The sequence below is a fragment of the Lynx canadensis genome, chromosome C1 (genome assembly GCF_007474595.2).
Source record: "Lynx canadensis isolate LIC74 chromosome C1, mLynCan4.pri.v2, whole genome shotgun sequence".
In the NCBI taxonomy this organism is placed as follows: domain Eukaryota; kingdom Metazoa; phylum Chordata; class Mammalia; order Carnivora; family Felidae; genus Lynx; species Lynx canadensis.
In genome coordinates this window covers 74,888,351-74,912,183 of record NC_044310.1, presented here as the reverse complement: position 1 = coordinate 74,912,183, position 23,833 = coordinate 74,888,351, and the positions used below count along the sequence as shown (strand labels likewise).

The following is a 23,833-nucleotide window of genomic DNA, read 5'->3' as shown; positions in this document are numbered from 1 at the left end:
CCAGGCTCTGAGCTGTCAGCACAGAGCTTGACACAGGGCTTGAGCCCACAAACTGCGAGATCATGACCTGAGCTGAAGTCGGTCGTCCAACCAACTGAGCCACCCAGGCACCCCACCTATACTCCCAAGTATTTATCTTTCCAAATTTTTCTTATGGTTGATTTTGAGTTTCATAACGTTGTGGTCTGAAAATATGCATGGTATGATCTCAATCTCTTTGTACTTGAGGGCTGATTTGTGTTCCAGTTTGTGATCTATTCTGTGATCTATTCTGGAGTTCCATGTGCACTCAAGAAGAATGCATATACTTCGGCTTTTGTATGAAATGTTCTGAATATATATGTTAAGTCCATCTGGCCCAGTGTGTCATTCAAAGCCCTTGTTTCCTTGTTGATTTTCTGTTTAGATGATCTCCTTTGCTGTAAGTGGAGTGTTGAAGTCCCCTACTATTATGATGTTATTGTCAATGAGTTTCTTTGACACAGTGTTTGTGATTAATTGGTTTATATATTTGGGTGCTTGCACGTTGGGGGCATAAATGTTTACATTTGTTGATGCTTCTTGATTATGATATAATGCAATTCTTCACCTCTTGTTACAATCTTTCTTAAAATCTAGATTGTCTGATATAAGTATGGTTACCACGGCTTTCTTTTGGCCACTATTAGCATGATAGATGGTTCTCCATCCCCTTATTTTCAATCTGAAGGTGTCGTTAGGCTTAATATGGGTCTCTTGTAAACAGCATATAGATGGATCTTGTTTTCTTATCCGTTCTGTTACATTCTGTCTCTTGATTGGAGCGTTTAGACCATTGACGTTTAGAGTGAGTACTGAAAGATATGATTTATTGCCTTTCTGTCACCTATAGAGTTGGAGTTTCTGGTAATGTTCTCTGGTGCTTTCTAGTCTTTGTTGCTTTTGGTCTTTTTTTTTTCCCCCTCATCTTTTCTCTCCTCAGAGAGAAGTTAAAATTTCTTGCAGGGCTGGTTCACTAGTCACAAACTCCTTTAATTTTTGTTTGTCTCGGAAACTTTTTCTCTCTCCTATTTTGAATGACAGCCTTGCTGGATAGAGAATTCTTGGCTGTATATTCTTCCCATTCAGCACATTGACTATATCCTACCACTCCTTTCTGGCCTGCCAAGTTTCTTTGGATAGGTCCACTGCGAACCTGATATGTCTTCCCTTGTAGGTTAGGGACTTCTTTTTTTCCCTTGCTGCTTTCATGATTCTTTCCTTGCCTGAGTATTTTGTGAATTTGACTATGATATGGTCGGTTTTTGTTGAATCTAATGGGAGTCCTCTGTACTTACTGGATTTTGATGACTGTCTTTCCCCTGGTTAGGAAAGTTTTCTGCTATGATGTGCTCACATAAATTTTCTACCCCTTTTTCTCTCTCTTCATCTTCTGGGAACCCTGTGATTCTTAGGTTATTTCTTTTTAATGAGTCACTGAGTTCTCCAATTTTTATTTCATACTCTTTTGCCTTAGTCTCCTTCTTTTTATTTGCTTCATTATTCTCCATAAGTTTGTCCTCTGTATCGCTGATTTGCTACTCTGCCTCATCCATCCTTGCTGCCATGGCATCCACTCGAGATTGCAGCTCAGTTGTAGCATTTCTTATTTCATCCTGACTAGTTTTTAATTCTTTTATCTCTGCAGAAAGGGATTCTAATCTATTTTCCACCTCAGCTAGTATTCTTAGTATCATGATTCTAAATTCTGGTTCAGACATCTTGCTTGTATCTGTGTTGATTAAGTCCCTGGCTCTCATTTCTTCCTGTTCTTTCTTTTGGGGTGAATTCCTTTGTTTCATCATTTTGGAGAAGAAAAGGAATTAATAAAGTAAAAAAATAATAATAAAATTAAAAACAACTCAAAGACATCAAATAAAGTATGCTAGATCCTAGGTGTGTTTTGGTGTGGTTGTTGAAAGAAGCTTGATAGATTAGAGAAAAAAGGGAAAGATAAGGAGAAAAAAAGGAAAACTTCTGGAAATTTGAAAAAAATGAATACAATAAAATAGAATAAAATGAAATGATAAAAGTAAAACAAGGGGCGCCTGGGTGGCGCAGTCGGTTAAGCGTCCGACTTCAGCCAGGTCACGATCTCGCAGTCCGTGAGTTCGAGCCCCGCGTCGGGCTCTGGGCTGATGGCTCAGAGCCTGGAGCCTGTTTCCGATGCTGTGTCTCCCTCTCTCTCTGCCCCTCCCCCGTTCATGCTCTGTCTCTCTCTGTCCCAAAAATAAATAAACGTTGAAAAAAAAAATTTAAAAAAAAAAAAAAGTAAAACAATTTTAAAAATTTACAAAAAGGTAAAAAATGTAGAAAAAATTTTAAAGAAAAATTTTTTAATATAAATGGAAAATACAAGTAGATTTTTTCTCTTTTCTGTATTCAAGAGTAAGAAAAGAAAAAGGAAAAAATTGAGTAAAAGGACCAGCGAACAGAATGCAGTATGATTGAAATTATATCTGTTTTCCCAGAGAAGTCAAGCTATGAAGTACTTTATAGTCTGCAAACTAAGCAGGCAGAGAGACTTGTGTTTGTCAAGAGCACTGTTGGCCCAGTTGGGCAGGGCTTAGTGTAACAGGTCCATTCTCCACTTGATGGCCCTGCTTAGCTTACTGGGAGTGCTGTGGCGCATGTAGACATGTATGCTTATCCGCAGGAAGGGTGAAAATGGCATCACCCAGCTACCCAATCTCTTGTATTGGAACTCTGTGCTCTCCACAACCGGCACCCTCCTTTGTCTCTGGCTTCCGTCCACTCCCCGCTTCTAAACTGCCCGTGATAAAGCCCTCAGGCTGCCAGGCAGCACCTCCCTCCTGAGTTTTATCTCAAACGGGGCTGTGTTTCCCAACCCCTCACTTCTATGGGACTGCAGCTTTGACTCACTCAGACCTTCTGGGGGAGGGTCTTACTGAGCAATGGCCAAGTGCCAGCCGTCCCTCAAAACGTTCAGGAGACTGCGCTGCTGCCAATGCCCAGAGCCTGTGTCTGGGTGCCAGCCTGCCCTGGAAGAAGTTCATGCGATTCTGTAGCAGCAGTGTTTCAGGGTTTATGGAAAATCACAACACACATCTGGCATCAGGCTTCCCCCATAACATCTTTGTTCCAGCACCAGCGAATGTGGTTGTTCTCCAGAGTCCACTGGGACCTTTTCCTGTGGGGTGGCTGCACAGTCTCTACCAAATGTCCTATTAGCAGGGGAACCACCTCTCCCCATGTGGCCTGAGGACCTCTCCAACCTTGCTCTCTGCTCCTGGGGATTCTCCCTTTCCACTAGAGCACCTCCAGATATTGAGTTGCAAAGTTTCAGACTCCGCTCCCCCTGTTTATAGAGTCTTAATGGAATTTAAACACTCTTCTTTCTCCTTTCTCCCTTTTGTGTTCAGTCTCTGCGGCTGTTTCCACTTTTCCACTTTCTCTCCAGCTGCTTTTTTTTTGGGGGGGGGTGCTTTTCTTGTACTCTTCCCCCATCTCCATCCTCTTTCTGCAAGGAAAAACAGCTCCCTGCCCTCCACAGCTTCTCTCTCCCCCAGTTCTTCTCTCCATGCTGCATACCTGCCAAGTTCTGTGGTTCAGATTGTGCAGATTGTTGTGTTAATCCTCAAATCAGTTTTCTAGGTGTGCAGGATGGTTTAGTGTTGATCTGCCTGTATTTCAGGGTTGAGAGACGCAATAAGAAATCAGTTTTATTTTCATTTCCTAAGACTGGATCTCCTCTGAACAGCAATTCTTATATAGTGAGAATTTGCATCTTCTGCTGAATCCTGATGTTTTTGGACACTATAGGGTGTCTTGTAAATGTTCACCACTGTTTTAATTTCCTCGGGCTGCCTTAACCGTACTACAAACTGAGTGGCGTAAGCAACAAAACTGTATCAGCTCATAGTTTTGTAGGCTAAATTCCAAGAGCAAAGTGTACCAGGGTTGGTTTCTTTTGTATGATGTCAGAAAGAGTCTGTTTATGCTTTTCCCTAGTTTCTGGTGGTTTGCTGTCAATCTTTGGCATTCCCTGACTCTCTTCTTTCATCTTCATGTGACGTTCTCCCTGTATACCAGACTGTCTCTAAATTTACCCTTTTTATAAGGCCACTGTCATATTGGATTAGCGCCCCCCCCCCCCACCAACCTGTGACCTTAATTTAACCAATTACGGCTGCAGTGAACTTATTTCCAAATAAGATCACATTCTGAGGTACTGGGTGGTAGGGCCTCAACATGAATTTGGAGGGGACACAGTCCAACCCACAGCAATCCTTGTACTTTCAGACTTTAATTTCTGCTATGTTGGTATCAGGCTTAGCCATGAAATTGCTTTGGCCAATATAATGTGAGGAGAAGTGGTGTGTGCACTTTAAGCAGAAACTAAAAATTTGTTTCTCTCTGCTATGAATCTGACAGTATTCCAAATAGAGACTATTTTATCAGCTTATGTCTCAGAGTGACCGTGACATGGAGCAGAGTAGCAGCTGACATTGAGTGGATATGTTGTATGAAAAAGAAATAAACCTTCATGATTTTAAGCCACCAAGACTTTGAAGTCATTTGTTACTGAAGCATACATTAACTTAAGCTGACTGACACAGTAAATACCTAACTTAAGCTAACTGATACTATAAATTCACTTCTAATGTGGAGATTTTCTTCATTCATCAGATGTTTGTTGAAAAATTACTATGTGATAGGCATAGTTTTATGTGTTGGACACTGTGATAGTTAATTTTATATCAACTTGATGAGGTCAAGGAACCCAGGTGTTTGTTCAAACATCAGTCTGGATGTCTCTGAAGGTGTTTATCAAGTGAGATTAACATTTAAATCAGTGGACTTTAAGTAAATTGTCCTCTATATAATGTGAATGGGCCTGATCCAATCAGTTGAAGGCCTTAGGAGAAAAAAAGACTAACACTCCCCTAGGAAAAGGGAATTCTGCTGCCAGACTGCTTTCAGACTCTGAGCTGTAATATCAACTCTTCTTGGGTCTCCAGCCTCCTGGACTGCTCTGCAGATTTCAAACTTGCTGGCCCCCACAAGTCACATGAGCCAATTCTTTAAATAAATCACTGTATATATGCACATCCTATTGGTTCTGTTTCTTTGCAGAAACTTGATTAATACACATATCACCAAACAAGCTAGAAACAATCCTCAGAGATTATAGTCTAAGGATGTACATAAATAAAGAGGAAAATTACAGTGTTATGTAGTAAATGCTGGAAAATACTCCATGTAATAGGAGTACATAGAAAGAGCATATAACCTTGACTTACGGAGTCAGAAAACAGTCTCTGGAGGAAATGAAGTCTAACATGAGAAGTGAAAGTGGCAAGTGGATTAGGAGTTAGCCAAATGCAGAAGCAGGGTGGTGGGGACCAGGGATTGAATTGAGTATAGGACATGCATTCTCAGTGGAGGAATTATTGCCCTTAAGGGGAGAAAACTGGTATTTGGCAGGTGAAATCAACCATAACTATTACACCTTCTTGTGACCTTGTAAAACTGAATCCTTACTGACAAACTCATACTCCTTCATTTATGGGGCAGTGGGGGAGATGAATAGAAGAAACATCTAAAAGGTCTCCTTAAGGGGGCAGTGATGAAAAAGGTTGAGAACATTGGTGTAGAAAGACCATTAAGGTTAGAGGAATGATCACATGGAAGCTACAGAAGTAAATTAGTATATAATAACTAGTATATACTAACTAATTTACTAAATAGTATACTTAGGTCTGTCCTTAATCTTTGGGGACTTTTAAAAGTAGAATATATTATAATGTAAAGGAACTATTCATGTTTATGTTACCTTCCTGCATTTAACCTCTTCCATAGGGACCTATTTCACCTGTAAACATCTGTTTCTATTTGCAAAGATTTTCAGTAGCCATGATGACTGATCCTATCTGTGCTTTGCTAGTTATGTCATGTATCAGATCCAAGAGTTACTAATTTCTATACTATGACTGATTTATATACTATGACTATTTCTATACCATTAGAATGGTTGAGGAATAGGGGTGGGACAAAGCAGAAGCAGGGAGATGGTGAGAGAAGAGGCTGTTCTGAACACAAATTTTAAAATTAAATCTGGAAATGTGATCTGCCTTCAGTTACCTAAATAAGGAAAATTGGACTTTATGTCTAAATTATCTGCTGCAGATTTTGCTCACTTTTTTAATATATGAATCTGTCCTTTGTGTGTGTAGACACATGCTGAATGAATCATTAAGTTTTAAACATTTTTTTAGAAATGTTGTTTCTAAGGACAGTTGTTAAAATATCTTTTTGTGTCTATCATGCCAGGACTTTTTGTTTTATAATTGTAGTTTCTAGAATAGAATCATGTTCAGGTGGGTACTTAATCATAAAGCTATTCTGGAAGGTGCATTAGCCTCTGGAGAATTTGCATGTGATTTACGTCACTGGAGTTTCAAAGATTAAAAAATAGAAGACTAAAAAGATATTTTTCTGGGTTCCATTGTTGGAATGCACAATGGTCTATTTAGTAACCGTTATCATTATCTTCCTCCCAGATTGAATTAAAATTACTTTAATATTCTATTAGGAAAATCTTTGTGAAAATGCTGCCAATCATTTTTATTTTTCCCCCAGCAGCTTGTTAACAGTGAATTCAAGGCTAATTCAGTGCTTTGGGAATATAGTATAAACTTAATTTTAAAATCTAGAGAACTAAGAAATTGTATGTTATACCATTAATTTTAACTTTTAATATTTTTCTACCATATCCCTAGCTTGCTTGATGTAAGTAGACTTGATCTAAATTTAAAAAAAAAATTTTTTTTTAATGTTTATTTTTGGGGGAGAGAGAGAGAGAGAGAGGGAGGGAGGGACAGAGAGAGAGAGAGAGAGAGACATAAAAATCTAAAGCAGGCTCCAGGCCTCATGCTGTCAGCACAGAACCAAACATGGGGCTTGAACCCACGAACTGCGAAATCATGACCTGAGCTGAAGTTGGACTCTTAACCGACTAAGCCACTCAGGCGCCTCAGACTTGATCTAAATTTATAATATACTTTTTTTAGGAGGCAGTATTCTTGTACTATTTTTTGAAAGGTCTTTTTACATAAAAGACAGTATATAGAAATAGGTCTGAGTATGTGCTCTGGAGTCAAACTGCCTGGGTTCAAATCCTGAGTTGAATCTGTTTGGGTTTTGGAGTGCCTGGGTGACTGAGTGGGTTAAGCCTCCAACTCTTGATTTCAGCTCAGGTCATGATCTCACAGTTTTAAGTTCAAGCCTCGAATCGGGCTCTGTGCTGACTGTGCAGAGTCTGCTTGGAATTTTCTCTCTCTCTCTCTGCCTCTACCCACTTGCACTCCCTCTGTCTCTCTCAAAATAAATAGGTAAAAGAAATTAAAAAAAAAAAAGAATCTGTGTGGGTTAAAATGTTACACTAGCTTTTATAAACTTGGGCAGATGAGTAAAGTTCTGTAACTTTATCCTCTGTACCTCACTTTACTCCAATGTAGATGATGGCTGATAAGAACTACCACATAGAGTTGTTGTGAATTGTATATGAGTTAATTATGTAAAACACTTAGAACAGTACCTGGTATGTACTCAGTACTCAATAATGTGAACTATTGGGGCACCTGGGTGGCTCAGTCAGTTAGGCGTCCGACTTTGGCTCAGGTCATGATCTCGCAGTCTGAGAGTTGGAGCCCCGCATCAGGCTCTATGCTGACAGCTCAGAGCCTGGAGCCTGCATCGGATTCTGTGTCTCCTTTTCTCTCTGCCCCTCTCCCATTCATGCTCTGTCTCTCTCACTCTCAAAAATAGATAAACATAAAAAAATTAGAAAAAAATAATGTGACTATCAACAATAGCCAAAGTATGGAAAGAGCTCAAATGTCCGTTGATAGATGAATGGATAAAGAAAATGTGGTATACACAATGGAGTATTACTCGGCAATCAAAAAGAATGAAATCTTGCCATTTGCAACTACGTGGTTGGAACTGGAGGGTATTATGCTAAGTGAAATTAGTCAGAGAAAGACAAAAATCATATGATTTCACTCATATGAGCACTTTAAGAAACAAAACAGATGAACGTAAGGAAAGGAAAACAAAAATAATATAAAAACAGGGAGGGGGACAAAATAGAAGAGACCCACAAATATGGAGAACAAACTGAGGGTTACTGAAGGGGTTGTGTGTGGCGGGGGGGTGGGCTAAATGGGTAAGGGGCATTAAGGAATCTACTCCTGAAATCATTGTTTCACTATATGCTAACTAATTTGGATGTAAATTTTAAAAAATAAAAAATAAAATTAAAAAAAAAATGATGTGAGCTATTACTATTTGGAGCTCTGTATTGAGTTTTAAAACCATTTGTTGAGTGCTTCTTGTATGCAATACAAGAAACTTACTTGTGGAGCTGTTCATACATCTTACCTAAAATGATCTTCAGAGAATGACTCAAGGTATTTTTTTAAACTGACTTTTTTTTTTTTAGTATCATTATTGTTCTGTTTAGTACATTTCAGGCCTTCAAATCAGTTTATGTTTTTTAGGCTGGGATGATATTTTTGTTCTTATGTGAGAAGATAAACATCTATGGTTCCTTAGAAAAAGCATTCCTTGGGGCAGTAGGTGGGAGAGGACTTCCTCTTCAGAATTTTGTATTGACAAATGCTACACATAGCATTTGTCATTGTGGTACTGCTTTTTCTGTGATGACAATAGGAAAAAGGTAGTTACCCATGATTTTCTGACTTTTTGAAAATGTTTTAAATGTTTTACTTATTTTTGAGAGAGAGACAGAGAGAGAGAGCATGTGCAGGTGGGAAAGAGACAGAAAGAGAGGGAGACAGAGGATCCCAAGCAGACTCTGTGATGATAGCAGAGAGCCCATTGTGGAGCTCGAACTCAGGAACCATGAGATCATGACTGGAGCTGAAGTCGGATGCTCAACTGACTGAACCACCCAGGCGCCCCTTGAATTTTTATTAAAGAAATTTAAAAACACTTTCAATATTTATATCTTTCAGAAAATGTCTTTGAAAATCACCAATGCAAAACGAATTGAAGGCCTTGATAGTAATGTGTGGTGAGTACCTCAGAGTAAACAATAATAATTTGGTGAAGTTTTTTTTCCTATACATTTTATATACTCACCTATATTGGGAATTTTTAGTCTCATCTACAGTCTAAAAATAAAAGCACTTATTTTAATTTATTCATTAAGTGGAATCGTAAGGAAGTTAAGGATCCATACACTGATTTATTCATTTAGCACATGTGTTAAGCCTGCAAATAGAAAAAAGGACAAATTTGGATGATGCCCACATGGCACTTAATTTGTAGTCCATTAGCTAGCAGCTGCTGGTGTGGTTGAGGAAAAAAAATAGATGATGGAACTGTTGGTATCATGGAATTGAGATTGGTAAGAAATTTTTAAGTTAATTAATTCAGCTATCATCTTATTAGGTAAAGTCATTTTGTAGGTGGTAAAATTTTGGGGGGAACTCATTTTTTTTTTTTTTATTTGTAAGACTAAAGTAGGTCTTAGTTTTTCAGTTTTAATGTTAAGATTATGAGGTATAAGGGATGCCTGGGTGGCTCATTCAGTTAAGCATCCAACACTGGGTTTCAGCTCAGGTCATGATCTCATAGTTTCATGAGTTCGAGCCACGTGTCGGGCTCTGTGCTGACAGTGCTGAGCCTGCTTTGGATTTTCTATCTTCCTTTTTCTCTCCTCCTCGTCCACTCATGCTCTCTTTCTCTCTCAAAGCAAATAAATAACATTTTATAAAAAGTAAAAAGATTATGAGGCATAAAAATCTAACTTTGTAATTATGGTACTCATTAGTATTTTTTAATTTTAGGATTGAATTTACCAAGTTGGCCGCAGACCCCTCTGTTGTGAATCTTGGCCAAGGCCTTCCAGATATATCCCCTCCTGTATATGTAAAGGAAGAATTATCAAAGATTGCAGCAATCGATAGTCTGAACCAGTATACACGAGGCTTTGTAAGTATATTAAGACCATGTGTGACATGAACTTGTATTTTATATTGTATTGTGTGTGAAATGTGAAGTGAACTTCTATCACTTCTGTGTAATTGGCTTTCTGGGGCCAACTGTCCCAAACAATCAGAGAAACCCCCATCCTTGCCCTTATCTCCTAGAAGGAGCCACCCCCAACTTCTAATGCCTCCATAGTCCTTTACCATTGTTCCAGCATAGGGTCTAATGGCAACAAGGAAGAGAGAATATTCTTTTTTTTCCTGCAGTTTTTTTTCTTAATTGCAGTGGAGTTAACATTCAGTGTTATGTTAGTTTCAGGTATACAGTATAGCAATTCAGCAATTCTGTACATTACTCAGTGCTCATCATGGTACATGTACTCTTAGTCTCTATAACCTATTCACTTGTCCTCCTACTCATCTCCCTTCTGCTAACAGATTAGTTTGTTCTCTATAGTTAAGAGTCTGGTTTTTGGTTTGTCTCTGTCCCTCTCTCTTTTTTTCCCTTTGTTTTGTTTCTTAAATTCCACATGTTAGTGCAATCATAAGGTGTTTGTCTTTCTCTAGCTGTCTTCTTTCGTTTAGCATTATACTCTAGCTCCATCCATGTTGTTGCAAATAGCAAGATTTCATTCTTTGTTATGGCTGAGTAATATTCCATTGTATATATTTAAATTTTTTTCTTTAACATTTATTTTTGAGACAGAGAAAGACAGAGCATGAACGGGGGAGGGTCAGAGAGAGGGAGACACAGAATCTGAAACAGGCTGCAGGCTCTGAGCTGTCAGCACAGGGCCCGACGTGGGGCTCGAACTCACGGACTGCGAGATCATGACCTGAGCCGAAGTCCGCCGCTAAACCGACTGAGCCACCCAGGCACCCCCCATTGTATATATTTATACCAACTCTTCTTTTTCCATTCATTCTATTGATGGACACTTGGGCTGCTTCCATAGTTTGGCTATTGTAAATAGTGCTGCTGTTAATATAGGGGTGCATATATCTTTTCAAATTAGTGTTTTCAAATTTATTGGGTAAGTATCCAGTGGAATTACTGGATCATATGGTAACTCTGTTTAATTTTCTGAGGAAGCTCTGTACTGTTCCACAGTGGCTGTACCAATTGGCATTCACACCACTAGTGCTACAACTTCCTTTCTTCACCTCCTTGCCAACACTTGTTGTTTCTTGAGTTTTTTATTTTTGCCATTCTGACAGCTATAAGGTGATATTTCATTGCGGTTTTGATTTGCATTTACAATTCTATTTTTAATTTTTTGAGGAACCTCTATGCTGTCTTCCACAGTGACTATACCAATTTGCAGAGAATATTCTCTCAATGCACATATTTTCTCTGCCATTAACACATGCAGTTATTAGGCCATCAGCCCTGGCCTCTTAATTAATAACCTCTTTTTCCAATTAGTTACTTTCTTCCTCTTTACCTGTCTATCAATCCCTATCCTTCTGTAATGAAATACTTAGGATATCCAAAGATTCCTAGATTCTACAAAAAAAGTGCCACAATGTAGTAAGTGAATTGAGCAAGGTTTCAGGGTATAAGGCCAATAGATAAAAATCAATTGTATTTCTGTCTACTAAAAATGAGCAGCTGGTTAAGATTTTTTGAAATATCATTTATAATAGTATCCCAAAGCGTTAAATATTTGAACTGATGTTTTAAAATATACACAAGATCTGTGTGCTGAAAACTACAAAACATTGCTGAGAGACATTAAAGAAGACCTATATAAATGGAGTCATAATGTGATATTCAACAGACTGGGAGACGGAATATTGTTGTCAGTTCTCTCTAAGTTGATCCATAGTAGAGTTCGGCAGCCTATGGCCTTGATCCGTATCTGACTCACTCCTGATTTTGTATAAATAAAGTTTTATTAGATCATAACCATGCCCATTCTTTAAATATTTTTCAGGTTTTATAAATATATGTGAGTATGTGTGTATATGTGTTTGTATGTTAGTATAAGCACAGGGAATGGTGTTGCACTGTCACCAGGCCGTGGACAACATTGGTCACCTCAGGGAGATGAGATGGAAGGTTGTTGAGGAGAGAACATAATTTTTTTTTTTTACACATCTCTGCCTAGTTTTAAATATTATATGAAGCATACTTTATTTTTATAAGTAAAAATTTCTTTAAGACACAGACCCTTATAATTCTGAGGTAAGATGTGTAGTGTTTATAGTTGCTTTCAGATCACCCTTTGCTAGAGTTTGTTAGATCTGTTATTAAAGTGAAATTCAAAGGGAATTTTGGATTTCTGGAAGTAGTGACAATCTTCTCCTGCTCTTTCCACAAATCATGTATATTTTTTTGAGCTTGAATTTAAGTAGTCTTTTCTCTTGCTATTATTTTTTAGTTTAGTGGCTTTGTTCTATCACCTCCCCTATTATTAATTATACTTAATTCCTCTAATATTGTAATATCTCTCATCTCAAAATATGAGAAATGTGCTATAGCTTTGTTTTCATTGGTTTTAACTGTGTGGGGGTCTGTGACATACTAGCTAACATTCTGACAAAGGTGACAAATAAAAGTATCTTTGAAAAAAGAGCCTCCTTTTCACATGAACTGGGATGGATAACTTAGGATGACCAAAGGCTACTGTACTTCATAAACATGGGGTATATCCTGCCAACCTCCTTCTTGTCCTGTGTCCTGACCCAGTTTATTCCTCCAGAGCTCTAGGTGCTTTGCAAACAAAGGCACTTGCCCTGCACTTAGACTCTTATTTGGAACTGACAGAAAATCAAGGTCATTCTCCAAAAGCAAAAACAAGAGGTACATGCTACACAAGAAAAAATAAGTAATAGTGACTTTGATACCAGATAGACAAAGAAGGGGAATGAGAAGGGAAATAAAAGAGAAGGAGGGAAGAACAGGGAACATAGAAGGAGAGAATTGAGGAAGCACTAATCAAGGAGTTAAGACTCCCCGCATGTCTCTGACTTTGTGCATTTATAGTCCCTTCGTTCCTCTGGTGAAGGTTGTTCTCTTAGATGACTCCTCCCCTCTTGGCTGTCATGAAGAATGTCCTGCTTCCTCCTAACATTAGCTCTCACGTCAGCACTAATGGGTGTTTCTTTGGGGAATTTGTGTTTGCCCTCACTCTGTCATCCATTGATTGGCGTAATAACTTACTCTTTGGTAACCTGGAAGAACAGATTCAGGGTATATACCGTCAATGCAGGCTTTTTAATTTTAATTGCAAAAAAGTCCAACTCTATTCAGTAAAATTTAATTACTGTCAAAAATAAAGTAGTTCAATATGATTTCATGGCTGTCCAAAAAGGTACTGTCAAAGGTATATTTGGTACTGATGTCAATTTTTATCAAAGCAAACATGTTGGAATTTTGAATTCCAAACCAATCATTTAATGGGGATTTTTAGTCATTAGCAAGTTTTCATGACCATTCATGTAGGAACTGTCTGTGAGTAGGGAAAAAAATGTTTTTTATTTTCATTAAAAAAATAAAAATTTTATTTGGATAATTATAAACAAAAAACCCAAATTTTAAAAATTCTTTCATTTTAAATCCAGATTGCTTCCAAGAAGTAGATCCCATAATCAAATTCAAGGTTTTTTCTTTTTTATTCAACAGGGTCATCCATCGCTTGTGAAAGCTCTATCCTGCTTATATGAAAAAATTTATCAAAAGCAAATCAATCCAAATAAAGAAATCCTTGTGACAGTAGGAGCATATGGATCTCTTTTTAATACCATTCAAGGATTAATTGATGAGGGAGATGAAGTAAGTATATTAATATTATCATCTTACCCATAGCAATCATTATTATCATTTGTATTGCCTTTGAATCTGTTACTTATTTTACACTATTTTTAATTATTTTTGAAGTGTAATGCATATGAGTAAAATTCACAGATCTTAAGTGTACAGCTTGATAAATTTTTTACCCGTGTGTATATTTACATATATACATATATCCATGTAACCCCAGCCAGATGAAGATATAATACATTCCCAGCACCCAGAAGGCTCCCTTATGCCTCTTCCTAGTTAATATTCTCCCAGAGGTAACCACTCTTCTGTCTTCTATCACCATAGGCTCATTTTACCTGCTCTTTAATGTAATATAAATGGAATCACACAGTATGTTCTTGAATGGGCTTCTCTCATTTATCATTATGTCTGTGAGATTCATCTGTTTTGCTGCATGTGACTCATTCTTATTTCTATAGCCTATCTAGAGAAGGGTAAGTGGAAGGGGCCAACCATGATGGGGAAAATGAATCTTTAGTTTGCACTACTAAAATTATCCTTATCTGAACTCAGTCAGCCAGTATTTCGTCAGTGTGTTTTTGTGCCCGGCACTGTTAGCAGCAGCATGTGAGGGATGTGTAACAAGAAGGTTGAGTGATTTCTGCTTTAGTACTGGGACTCTTTCCCTATTATCATTCCAATACCCCTGCTTCAGTATTTCCTGACCTCTTTCATTCATTCAGAAATCACTGAGGATCTCCCATAGTAGGCACTATGGGAGATTTTTAAAAGACAGTTTCTGGGGCGCCTGGGTGGCTCAGTCGGTTAAGTGTCCGACTTCGGCTCAGGTCATGATTTCGCAGTCCGTGAGTTCGAGCCTCGCGCTGGACTCTGTGCTGACAGCTCAGAGCCTGGAGCCTGTTTCAGATTCTGTGTCTCCCTCTCTCTGACCCTCCCCCGTTCGTGCTCTGTCTCTCTCTGTCTCAAAAATAAATAAACGTTAAAAAAAAAAAATTTAAAAGACAGTTTCTGTGTGGAAGGAGTTCCCCATCTAGTAGAGGAGATAGACTCGCAAGCAGGTGAATAAGAATGTGTGTGTATGTTACAGTAGTGACAGAAAGAAGTGATTGACTCTGCTAATGTAGGCCTGGGAAACTCCAGAGAGGCACTGCTGAATATTTACCATGATCTATGTTGTTAATTCCTTTCTTTGAACTCTCATGGCACTCTCTGTACCTCTTACATAAAAGATACTGCTACTACATTGTATTATGTTCCTCTTTTACATCTCTAATTCTCTCTATTATGCCAGACAATAAGCTACTTAAGGAAACATCTTAAGGAAGTGCAGTTACACTTTCATATACATAATCTCCTTTAATCCTGTAAAATAGTTGAAAGTTTTATCTCATTCTTTGATGTTGTTAATCCTTTGTTGCTTCCTCTTTTTGCATCCCAGAGGCTCAGCCCTTGACCTTTATTCTTTCTTCCCTGATCACTGTATCTGATATTTTGAAATCACACACGTGTCACTTTCTGTCACATTGACCTGTTTTATTTTCTTTATAGTATTTGTTATTATCTGAAATTATCTAATTTACTTCTGTTTTTTTCTTGTTTATGGTCTCTCACAGTAGAAAGTTTATTGCTATACTGCCAGTCCCTAAAATACTGAGTGCTCAATAAATACTCTTCAGAAAGTGAGGGGAATTATTCCCATCATAAAAATAAAGAAATTACAGCAAAGAATATCAAGTATATTCTTTCAATTTTACCTCCCTTTCTCCCAGTTTTCTTTTATATCTCACTTCAAATCAGGTACTAGGTTTCTCACTAGGGTTCAAAGATAGGTCATCTTGGTCCCTGAGAATTTCACAGACTGATTAAGAGCTTACAGTTCCCTTGAGGGAAAGATCCATTCCCAGAGGGAACAAACAAAGTTCATTTCTTTGTACTTCCCATTACCTAACACCTAACATAGCAGATTGTATAGTAGGTACTCAATGTGAGTTGAATGACTAGTAGAAACGAAGGGGCTTTAGAATGTAACAGCCTTATGTGACTTTAGTGAGAAAGGCCTTGAAGAGTTACTTCACATCATATGAAATACACATTAAATGTGCAAATTTAGAACAAGAGTTAGTGGTGTGCCTGGGTGGTTCAGTTGGTTAAGCGTCCAACTTCGGCTCAGGTCATTGTCTCACAGTTTGTGGGTTCGAGCCCCACATCAAGCTCTGTGCTGACAGCTCAGAGCCTGGAGCCTGCTTTAAATTCTGTGTCTCCCTCTCTCTTTGCCCCTTCCCCCATTCACACTCTGTCTCTGTCTCTCTCTCAAAAATAAATAAACATTAAAAAAAATTTGGAGCAACAGTTAGATATCACTAATTTAGCCAATGAAAGTTAAGTGAGACAACTTAGTGTTGACTTAGGAAATTATAGTTATCCAATTTCCTAAAGCAATTTGACTGTATGTATGTATAATGTGCCCTAAAAATGTTTCAACTCTTTGATCTAGCAAAATAACAATCATGTGAATTTATTCAACTGTTTAAAAATAGAGAAACTACAGGGGCACCTGGGTGGCTCTGTCAATTAAGCATCTGAGTTTTGATTTTGGTGCAGGTCGTGGTCTCATGGTTGTGGGATTGAGCCCCACATTGCACTGAGTGTGGGCCCTGCTTGGGATTCTCTCTCTCCCTCTCTCTGCCTCTCTCTGCACTTTTTCTCTCTCTCTCTCAAAATAAATAAACATTTTTTAAAAATAGAGAAACTACACATACTCACAAATAAATATAGCATTGTTATATAATGCTATATAATGCACAAGCAAACGATTAAAACTTATTGTAGAATTCAGTAGACTCCCAAATAGCCATTAAGCTAATAAATATTAAAAAAAAAACAAACAAACAAACAGCGGGGGGTGGGGGTTGGTGCCTGGGTGGCTCAGTCAGTTAAGTGTCCAACTTCGGCTCAGGTCATGATCTCCTGGTCTGTGAGTTCAAGCCCCACATCAGGCTCTGTGCTGACAGCTCAGAACCTGGAGCCTGCTTCAGATTCTGTGTCTCCCTCTCCCTCCGGCCCTGGCCCTTCCCCTCTTGCACTGCCTCTATCTCTCTCAAAAATAAATAAACATCAAAAAAAATTCCTTAAAAGATAATAAATATTAAAACTGTAATAATATGAAGTTTTCATGTAATATTGTTAGGTTTAAAAAGATAATAAAAATTGAATATACATGAAAGATATAAATTATGTGTTCAGACTTTCCTTACAGAAAAGTAAAAAATCAGGGATGCTTACTTAGATCCAAGCTGGTGGACTCTGGGTGGAATACCAAAGGGACTGGTTGGATTGGCCCACTGACCTAAAAGCCAGCCCACGGGTGACTGAGAGAGAGAGCATGTAGGGGCAAAGGAACAAGGAATAGATCTCAAGAGATTGGGAAAAAAGACTGAATCTAGCTAGGTATAAGTCACCAGAGGGAAACTGAGGGTATCAGACAATAACAGTAGCATCTTAACTAGTCTCCCTGCATCCACTATTTGTTTTGGAGTGCTTCTGACCAAAGAGAAACATCTTTATTCTCAGGATAATACTTATAAATTAGTTCTCCATAATGGAGAGCATTGCTGTTATCTTTCCTCAGAGTCTTTTGCTTCTGCCCCTCTCTGATTTTTTTGTTTGTTTGTCATTTAAAATTTAAAGAAATTCTTCATGTTTTTGGCTGGAACATTCTTTGGAGGATGTGATGGGAATTATGGCCTCTTTCCCCAGAAAAATCTACCTAGGCACATGTAAAGTCTTGCATATAATTTCAAGAATCCCCACTGTAAGCCCTTCTGTGGATCTCATTAAGAGAGCCGGAACTCCCTGGACACATCTGTCTCTAACGTCTCTTCCATGTCCTCTCCCACGAAGAGGCAGGCATAAAGGCAAGGAAGGCCAGTTCTTTCATTGCTGCATTTCAGTATGTAGGACAGCACCTCACACATAGGAGGTACACAATATATTTTAAATGAATGAATGATTGATATGTTACATTCTTATTTGGTTTTTATTTTAGGTCATAGTAATAGTACCTTTCTATGACTGCTATGAGTCCATGGTGAGAATGGCTGGAGCAACACCTGTTTTTATTCCCCTAAGACCTGTAAGTTTGCCAATGCGATACATATACTTTAAGATGCTTTGAAAATATACAGAATTGCTTTGTCACTGATGAAGTTCCTACTTTTATTACATTTTGGGATTTACTGTGTATCTCTACAATGGCTGAAGGTAATCAACATCTTTAAGAGGGCAGCTGTTATTGCTTTATCCTGTGTTTGCCATGTGTCTCTGTTGTATCAATATCCACACTATATGTAACATTCTTTTGTGGTTATGTGTCTCCCCCATAAACTATGAACACCACCAGATCAGAGACCAATTCTTTTTTTTTTTTTCTCATTTTTAATGTTTATTTATTTTGAGAGAGAGCATGCAGGAGTAGGGGAGGGGCAGAGAGAGAGAGAGAGAGAGAGAGAGAGAGAGACTCCCAAGCAGGCTCCACACTGTCAGCACAGAATCCAATGTGGTGCTCGAACCCATGAACCGTTGAGATCAAGACCTGAGCTGAAATCAAGAGTAAAATAGATGCTCAACCAACTCAGCCACCCAGGCACCCCTCTTTTTTTTTTTTTTTTTTTTTAAGATTTTATTTTTAAGTAATATGCACCCAACATGGGGCTCGAACCTGCAACTCTGAGATGAAGAATTGCACACTCCACCCGACTGAGCCAGCCAGGCACCCCAGAGACCATTTCTAACTCACTTTTATAGCCCTGCTCCCTAGTGACTAACAGTGTAGGGTATATGCTGGGTGCTTTATAAATGCTTGTTGAAATATGAATGAATTGTCTAAGGACAAACCACCCTGAATGTGCCCGATCTCGTCTGATCTTGGAATTATGAATGAATTATTTTTTTTAATTTCCTACTAAGGAATTTAATAAAGTATGCTACTATTGTCTTTTTTAAACATCTTACTATAATAAGTAATACACTAAGGTGAATCACAGAATCTTGTATTAGCCTTACAGTCTCAGACATGTTAACCATAGTTATAGCTGACTCCTTTGAAGGCATGTACATACGTTAACAGCTGTTTATGTTGACAGAGTTTATTTTCCCATTTACTAGGTGTGAGCATGAGACTTAAGTCCTCTTGGGCTCTTAAGGCAGAATGAAAGCTTAGTTATTTCTATTTTCTTTGTTAGTCATTTATTCAGTTACCTTTGCCATGCCTTTCTCTACTCTGCCCCGCCACCCTGTGCCATTAGGTTATTTATTTGTAAGACAGCAAACATGAATTAATTGGATTAAATCACATCTTGATTCTTCATACGTAGAAACCTGTCGATGGGAAAAAATGGTCTAGTTCTGACTGGACATTGGATCCTCAAGAACTGGCAAGTAAGTTTAACTCCAAAACCAAAGCGATTATACTGAATACTCCACATAACCCCATTGGCAAGGTGAGTCTTTGATCTCTTTATACAGTCCTCTGACCTATCATTGTCTTGCATGTTGAATCATAATTGGCTCTGCTCTTTTGTTTTCTTTAATACATATAGGTATATACCAAAGAAGAACTCCAAGTAATTGCTGACCTTTGCATCAAATATGACACACTCTGCATCAGTGATGAGGTTTATGAATGGCTTGTATATACTGGAAATAAACATGTAAAAATAGGTACTGATTATTACATCAAGTCACAAATCTAAATGTGTTTGGGCACATGTGGAACAACTGATTGGAAGGGATCCCAGAACAGCTTTAAAATAGTCCTTGAAATGGGTATCGGTCTGTGTGAGCACTTAAATGGGATTTGGATAAATGATGCTTGAGTGAATTAATAAACAGACTGAAAGACAAGCAGTACAAACTTTGGGGAAGAGATTTTTGGATCATACTATAAGGGTATGAAACCAGAGAAGTTATACTTTTGCCCATATCCTTGGCTTTTTATCAAGAATGCATCTATTACATGGTACATAAGATACAGGGAGCTTACTTGTTCCCAAGTTGGACTGTCTCTGCTGAGCAAGTTGCCAAAATGCCAAGTCGACAGGAGAAAATTGCAGGGCGAGTAAGCTATTGCTGCTTGGCTCTTGCCTGAGGTTTCATCATTACTACCCTGCCATCTCCCAAGACACCCTGCCTTGGTGTCTTCTGGGGTTATCTAAACTGATATCAACCATAAGACTATATGCTGGGTTGCAACCTTTGGGTCTGTACATTTGCCCTTTCTATGCCTGGAAACACTTTTCCCCCAAATATCCACATGGCTCAATCTCCCCCAGGGCTTTATTCAGATACCAGTTTTTATGGCCACATTTAAGATAGTTATAAGTCTTTCTTCCAGAATTTGCTTTGCTTTATTTTTTTTTTTGTTCTGTTTTGTTTTTTCTATTATAATAATATATATAGTTTACTTCTAACCTGCTGGAACATAGGATATTTGTTTGTTTTAGTGACTTCTGAATGTGCAGTTTCTAGCATAGGATCTTGCACGTGTTAGGTAATCAGAAAGTAATTGATGAAGAAATGAATAGGAAATATGAAGGAGATAAGGGAAGAAAAACTGAAATCACTGTGGCAGATATCAATAAATAAATTAGTGCGCTTGTATATAAATAGTTGTTTCATATATCATAATTATCCCTGTGGTACGTTTTAAAGTGTAGAAATATGGAGGACAAAGCAGCTGCTTGAGAAGATCAACAGAGGAGTGGGCGAAAGATGGAATTTGTTAAGCAGAGAGGTACAAATAAAATTCCTATCAGGGGGCACCTGGGTGGCTCAGCCGGTTAAGCATCTGACTTCAGCTCAGGTCATGATCTCACAGTTTGTGAGTTCAAGCCCCGCATCAGGCTCTGTGCTGACAGCTTAGAGCCTGGAGCCTGCTTCAAATTCTGTGTCTCCCTCTCGCTCTGCTCCCCCCCCCACCCCATGCTCTGTCTCTCTCTCCTTCAAAAAATAAAAATTAAAAATTAAAAACATTAAAATTCCTATCAGATAAACTAATGTGGACTGAGGCAAGAAGGCATAACAGATCAAGATATACTTAAGATTAGGGCAAGTGGCTTATAAGGATATGTTATAACAGTCACAGATGATAATGGAAAAGTAGAGTAATTCTGGCAGTCTTGATTATGAGAACAAAGTTTAAACTTGTTGAGGAGGTAAGTGGTTCTGAAACTCAATGTTAGTGTAGAGCACCTTGAAGCCACAATGTTCACATTGTAGAATAGGGATACGTTGCCTTCCATTTTGAAACTAGAAGCAATTTTCTTAATAGAAACTTAATTAGAAGGAGTCAATATAAAAATCCCAGTTGTGTGCATATTTGTACAAAGAGCCATTGATACAGACATATCAGAGTTTTTCTGATTTTACCTCTCACTAAATGTTCATTTGTTTCACTGTTGGTAGCATACACTATCAGATAAATGGTAGTACTTTAGGTGCTTGAGAAAATTTCATGGAGTAAAAGTTAAAATCGATTAAAAAAAAATTCTACACATTAATTTGATCACTAAAGTTCCAGTGAAGCATAATTTGAGAACTACTGCAGGAGGTGTGCCAAGACAAGGGAATGGGTTCCTTGATTGGATTTGTTTTATAAGGTAAGAACCAGTTACAGGCGAGGACCTGAAGTGAGTTAGATGCCCTAGCAGTGGAGTTGACACAAGTGGGCTATTTAGAAGTCAACAATAGGGCAGAGTATAGCATCTGAAGGTGGGAAGGGAACCAGCCAGTGGGATTCTGAAATTTCTGGCCCAGTCTCTTCAGCAGTGGTGAGGCCTGTAAGCAGAGGTGGACGTGTACAGAGGAGGGGCAGCTCTGTGGGGAGTAAGGAAAATTCCTGCCTCTCATGCTTTCTTTAGTCTTGCTAAGTTTCAGTCTCTATGAGGCCTAGAAGAGAAGATGTCTGGAGACAAGTAGAATTATAGGCCTGACAGTTAGGATCAAATCATGAGGGGAAAGGGTTTTGGCAGTCGTCAAAATTTTGTTGGTGGTGGAACCCATGGAAGAGAATTTTCTCAGGGAGAATTGATAAACAGAGAAGGCAGCCAGAGATGTGCAAGGCATGGTGCCTCAACATAGCAAACTGCTGTTTCATGTCAAAATTGCGTCAGAGTTCACCTTCGTTCACCCTTTTCGTTGATGACCTCTGTTTCAGATCATTGAACTATTCCCAGTCGAAAATCAGGTCAACATAGACAAATAATTATTTTTTGTAATTGAAAAAAATGTTTAAGTTCATTTATTCTGAGAGAGATTGGGGGAGAGGCGGAGAGAGAGAGAAAAAGAGAGAATCCCAAGCAGGCTCCGTGTTGTCAGTGCAGAGCTTGATGCGGGGCTTGAACTCACAAACCATGAGATCATCACTTGAGCTGAAGTCGGACACTTAACCAACTGAACTACCCAGGCACCACTTTTTTGTAATTTTTAACAATTAAACAGAGGAATAGGCATCTAGCTAATTAATAAATATAATTTTGTACTCAACACATATATTCATTTCTAAGTGATAATGTCTCAAGTCCTTAGAGTTTTAGTTAACTAAGTTCAGCAATATTTTTCCAATAGATAACTTTAAATGATCTTGAGTTATTGTTTAAACCTTTATTATATTGTTTAAACCTCATATAAGCCCTTCATAGTAAAAGTGTAACACATATTACTTGCTAAAGATATCAAGACCTATATATTTAAAAAATATATATATGTTTAATCTTTATTTTTGAGAGAGAGAGAGAGATACAGAGTGTGAGTGGGAGAGGAACAGAGAAGGAGACACAGAATCTGAAGTTGGACGCTTAACTGACTGAGCCACCCAGGTGCCCCAAGACCTATATTTTTAACTCAGATATTCTAGTTGTTATAACAGCCCGTAAAGTTAAAAAAAAAAAATGAATTCACTATTTCATTATTTAGGGAGTGGTTTGGTTCCATGAAAACTTAGGTATTCTATCAAATATGAATACACGAAAGATGCAAAGTGACTATTCCATTAATCTGCAGAGTGTGGTAGTAGTTCTTTAATATAACACAATAAAGCTTTCCAGCCGTACATCGTGAATTAGCATCACCCTTATGCTTTCACTGAGGCCATTTTCCCTGGGGTAGCACTCTTCCTTCTGTCTATAATCTTTATCTGACTTCTGTTGAAGCCTAAGCCACCTGTAAATAACTGTTATTGCTGCTGCAGCTGATTTAAGGACCACGGGTCATAAATGAGAAGTGCAATGACCACTTGCCTTTCAGATACAAATGCAACCTAAGCTTAATACTAGATATCAGTTTTCCTTTTTACTTTTATTTATGCCTGTAAGTAATCTCTACGACCACCATGGGGCTTGAACTCAACCCCGAGACCAAGACTCACATCCCAGCCAGCCAGCCAGCCAGGTGCCCCTAGGTTGTGTTTTGTAAGTAATCACTATGTCCAGCATGGAGCTTGAACTCACAACCCTGAGATCAAGAGTGGCATGCTCTACCAACTGAGCCAGCCAGGCACTCCTAGGTACCATTTTTTTTTTTTTAAATTTTTTTTTTTTCAACGTTTATTTATTTTTGGGACAGAGAGAGACAGAGCATGAACGGGGGAGGGGCAGAGAGAGAGGGAGACAAAGAATCGGAAACAGGCTCCAGGCTCTGAGCCATCAGCCCAGAGCCTGACGCGGGGCTCGAACTCCCAGACCGCGAGATCGTGACCTGGCTGAAGTCGAACGCTCAACCGACTGCGCCACCCAGGCGCCCCGGTACCATTTTTTAAAAATGATCAGACATGCAAAGATTTTTTTTTTCTTCTAGATTCACACACAGTGTTGTGGTCTTCTGTTCTACCTGTTTGCTTTAATTTCTGTGGCTCCCCAAGTCTCGGAGAGGATATGAACATCCAGATGTTTTAAAAAAATTCCTTAGGGCCCTTTTTAATGAAGTAGTAGAATTTGTTCTTGGATCAGATTCTTGATTCAAATGATGTCTCTGCATTTCTGTAAAATGACATGTCAGTCAACAGAGAAACCTC

The 23,833-nt window shown here is 38.4% G+C and overlaps 1 protein-coding gene across 4 annotated transcripts in view; it reads left to right on the top strand.

Annotated features, from left to right (window-relative positions):
• The window catches only part of KYAT3 (kynurenine aminotransferase 3), a 73,307-nt gene that overhangs the window by 26,314 nt on the left and 23,160 nt on the right, over window positions 1-23,833 (top strand). For all 4 annotated transcript variants that reach the window (XR_004343979.1, XM_030325035.1, XM_030325037.1 and 1 more), the window contains 6 exons: window positions 9,021-9,079; window positions 9,858-10,002; window positions 13,627-13,776; window positions 17,813-17,899; window positions 19,140-19,265; window positions 19,365-19,485. Coding sequence is in view for 3 of the 4 variants with exons in the window: in XM_030325035.1 (XP_030180895.1) it covers window positions 9,021-9,079; window positions 9,858-10,002; window positions 13,627-13,776; window positions 17,813-17,899; window positions 19,140-19,265; window positions 19,365-19,485 (688 nt within the window). In the remaining variant the exon portion in view is untranslated. The remainder of the gene's footprint in view (window positions 1-9,020; window positions 9,080-9,857; window positions 10,003-13,626; window positions 13,777-17,812; window positions 17,900-19,139; window positions 19,266-19,364; window positions 19,486-23,833) is intronic.